General features: G+C 41.4%; 1 protein-coding gene across 2 annotated transcripts; it reads right to left on the reverse strand.

Annotated features, from left to right (window-relative positions):
* Window positions 1–366: 366 nt before the first annotated feature.
* On the reverse strand, window positions 367–1,820 carry LOC136231345 (probable carboxylesterase 18). Of its 2 annotated transcripts, none has more exons than XM_066020695.1 (2): window positions 698–1,820; window positions 367–522 (listed from the first exon to the last, which is right to left on the reverse strand). In XM_066020695.1, the coding sequence occupies exons 1-2, from the start codon at window positions 1,723–1,725 to the stop codon at window positions 474–476; spliced, it is 1,077 nt and encodes a 358-aa protein (XP_065876767.1). In that variant the 5' UTR covers window positions 1,726–1,820; the 3' UTR covers window positions 367–473. The 2 variants fall into 2 exon arrangements, with proteins under 2 accessions (XP_065876767.1, XP_065876768.1); XM_066020696.1 differs by having other exon boundaries at window positions 367–549.
* Between the last annotated feature and the right edge of the window lie 996 nt (window positions 1,821–2,816).

The following is a 2,816-nucleotide window of genomic DNA, read 5'->3' on the forward strand; positions in this document are numbered from 1 at the left end:
AATGTGCAAACATCAATATCATTGAAACGACTTAAAATTGAATTATAATAAACAAAAAAATAAATTCACAATAAAAAATGTTTTTGTTCATTGTCGCTTAGACGGTACTTAGGCGGAGTCGAGGCAGCCTAAACGGAGGCAAGACAACTAAAAATCGCATAGGAATCAATAAAACGCCTAGAAGGACTAATTGGAGAAAATCACAACAAATTCTCAATTTCGAACGTCTAGACTAGCCTAGACGGTCCAAACGGCGTTCGTTTCGAACAGTGTTATTTTTAAAAAAACAATAATATCATTAACTTATATTTTAGAACGGGCATATTTTTTTTATTAAAAAAAAAGGATAGCAAGATTGAAAGGGGGTGTTAGAAGGTGTCAAAATTAAATTACCATCCATTATCTCTTCAATACAATGCACTTTTCCGAACGCAAAGGCACTCAAACTATTTGAATTTCTTTTTCAATTCTATCTATAATTTGCCATTAATTATATCTGCACAACCAACCCCATTCTTCCTCCTGTTTCAGTCAAGAACTGTGTATCAACTGACAAATCGTAATATCAAAATCTAATTAATTAATCACATAATCACATTATCATTCTAATATAATACCACAATTAAGCTTATTTAATCATACACTAATGCAGCTATACTCAGTTTGATTCTTCTTAGCAAGAAATAATTATACTTACTGTTGAGACATTCCCTTCGCAACAAAATCCTTGACCTGAGAAATCAACTGAGAAGACTCCGGCAATTCAGGGAAGATGTAAAACGCATGAATCATCGCCGGATATTCAATCAGAGTCACATCCTTCCCGGACTTCTTTAACCAATTGTAGTACCTCCTCTGCCAATCCTGTAACGGATCAAATCCCCCGACGAACACTAGACTTCTCGGAAAATCCAGATCCGAAATATCCTCCGCATTAGGCCCGCTCACGTTCACTGCGTAATGGTCTCGATTCGAACCTTCCGGCAAAAACACTTTCCAGCACCAATCGCTTCGATCTACTGACACTAACAGTGAATCAGTCAATCGGATCTCCGATTCCGTTCTCTCCTCGCCTCCGAAAAACGGTTGTATGGAAATTAAACCGATTACCTTCACTACATTGAACTTGCTCCGGCAGGATCTAACTGCTAGATGATGAGCTATGTTTGCTCCGGCACTGTCTCCGGCTAGATAACATTTGGATAAATCCGCATTGGCCGGGAGAATTTCGGCGTGATGCTCGTCTAGGTATTTGAGGATGTCAAATGCGTCGTCGTATTGAGAAGGGAAACGGTGTTCAGGAGCTAGACGATACTCCACGGATATAACCACTGCAGGAATTCTCCGAGCGAACCGGAGGCAAACTAAATTGTATGCTGGACTTGCAGCGCTAAGAAAGCAAAATCCTCCGCCGTGGAAGAAAATCATCACGGGAAGAACATTATCAGATGTTGTACCGTCTTCGTCGGTGGGAGTGTAAACGCGGAACCATAAGTTGCGGGTGCTGTCAACTACGGTGTCGGAGGAGATGACGGAACGGATCGGTTTTGACGGGGAAGGAGGTGACTTGAAATCGATTAAGCTGAGTAGACGGCGGTTAATTGTGCCGTCGTTGCGACGGACTGCGTCTGAAAAGGTTGAAATGAAGGAAACAGCAATTCGAGTCTTTAATGGAAGAACTGGTTTTGGCGGCGCTTCAGTATTTGCAATTTTGCTTTCCATCATAAAAGACGTCGACGGAGATGCTTTTTCTTTCAAAATGCAGAGAGAAACATTATTTATATATGTATAATAATACTTTTTTAAATGTAAGATAATTTATCAGTCCCTATGCAGTCTCATATATTGTTGAGGCTTTACAATTTATTCTAGCGTTTAGGTGTAAAAATACAGTCAACATTTAAAATAGTACAATTTTATTCTTAACGTTGAAAGTCAAGAGCAATTTTATCCCTAACGTCTAAAATGGTGCAGTTTAACCTCTAATGTTCATAAATTGGATCAATTTGAGAAATAATTCATCAAACCGTCTTCTCGGTCATGAATTTTGTCATCTACACTTCACACGTCCGTCATTTTATCAGTAACAAATCACAAACATATGTTGAGATGTAAAAAAATAAAAAAAATATAATGTCTTTTGTACGAATTGGATAAAAAAAAATCAAAAATTCACTGAATTTATAAATATTAATCTCCAATTCTATTATTAAATTATAAAAAACATGAAATCTTTTTTTAGAACGAATTGATATGCAATTGGTGCAGAATAAGGAACAAATATATTTGTGTTTTATAATAGGGGTAAAATCGATCCAAATTATCAACGTTAGGGATAAAATTGCTCTTGGTGTAGACACCGAGTCGGAGGACCTGTGACGAAAACCTGAAAACAAGACAGTTGAAGCGATTGATTCCGGAAGTTTCGAAAAAAATAAAATAAATAAGTTACAGTGGGTCGCTGTTGTGATATGCGTAGTGCGAGTGCTTAGCGGCAGCCGACGCGCGTTCGACGACAGTCGGACACCCGCTCGACGACGCAAAGCGCGCGCTCGACGCTCGTCGGACGCACGCGTCCAACCACGAATAGCACGCACTTGACGTCCGAGCAATGCACGAGCTTGGCAACGCGGGGCGCGCGCTTGTCGACCACGGGGCGTGTGCGCCCGGCAGCGCGAAACACACGTTCGGCGGTCACAACGCGTGGGCGCCCGACGGCGCGGAACGCAAGCCCGGCGGTCACGACACATGGACGCCCAACGGCGCGGAACATGAGCTCGACGGCCGCGGGGCATGCACGCCCGACGGTGCGAGAC

Source organism: Euphorbia lathyris, chromosome 5 (genome assembly GCF_963576675.1).
Source record: "Euphorbia lathyris chromosome 5, ddEupLath1.1, whole genome shotgun sequence".
Taxonomy (NCBI): domain Eukaryota; kingdom Viridiplantae; phylum Streptophyta; class Magnoliopsida; order Malpighiales; family Euphorbiaceae; genus Euphorbia; species Euphorbia lathyris.

Excerpts from the sequence above, each read along its gene's own strand:
- LOC136231345 (XM_066020695.1), bottom strand. The coding sequence starts at position 1,725 with ATGATGGAAAGCAAAATTGCAAATACTGAAGCGCCGCCAAAACCAGTT. Across the intron at positions 523-697 it reads GCGAAGGGAATGTCTCAACA|GAGGAAGAATGGGGTTGGTT; the intron begins GTAAGTATAATT and ends TGACTGAAACAG.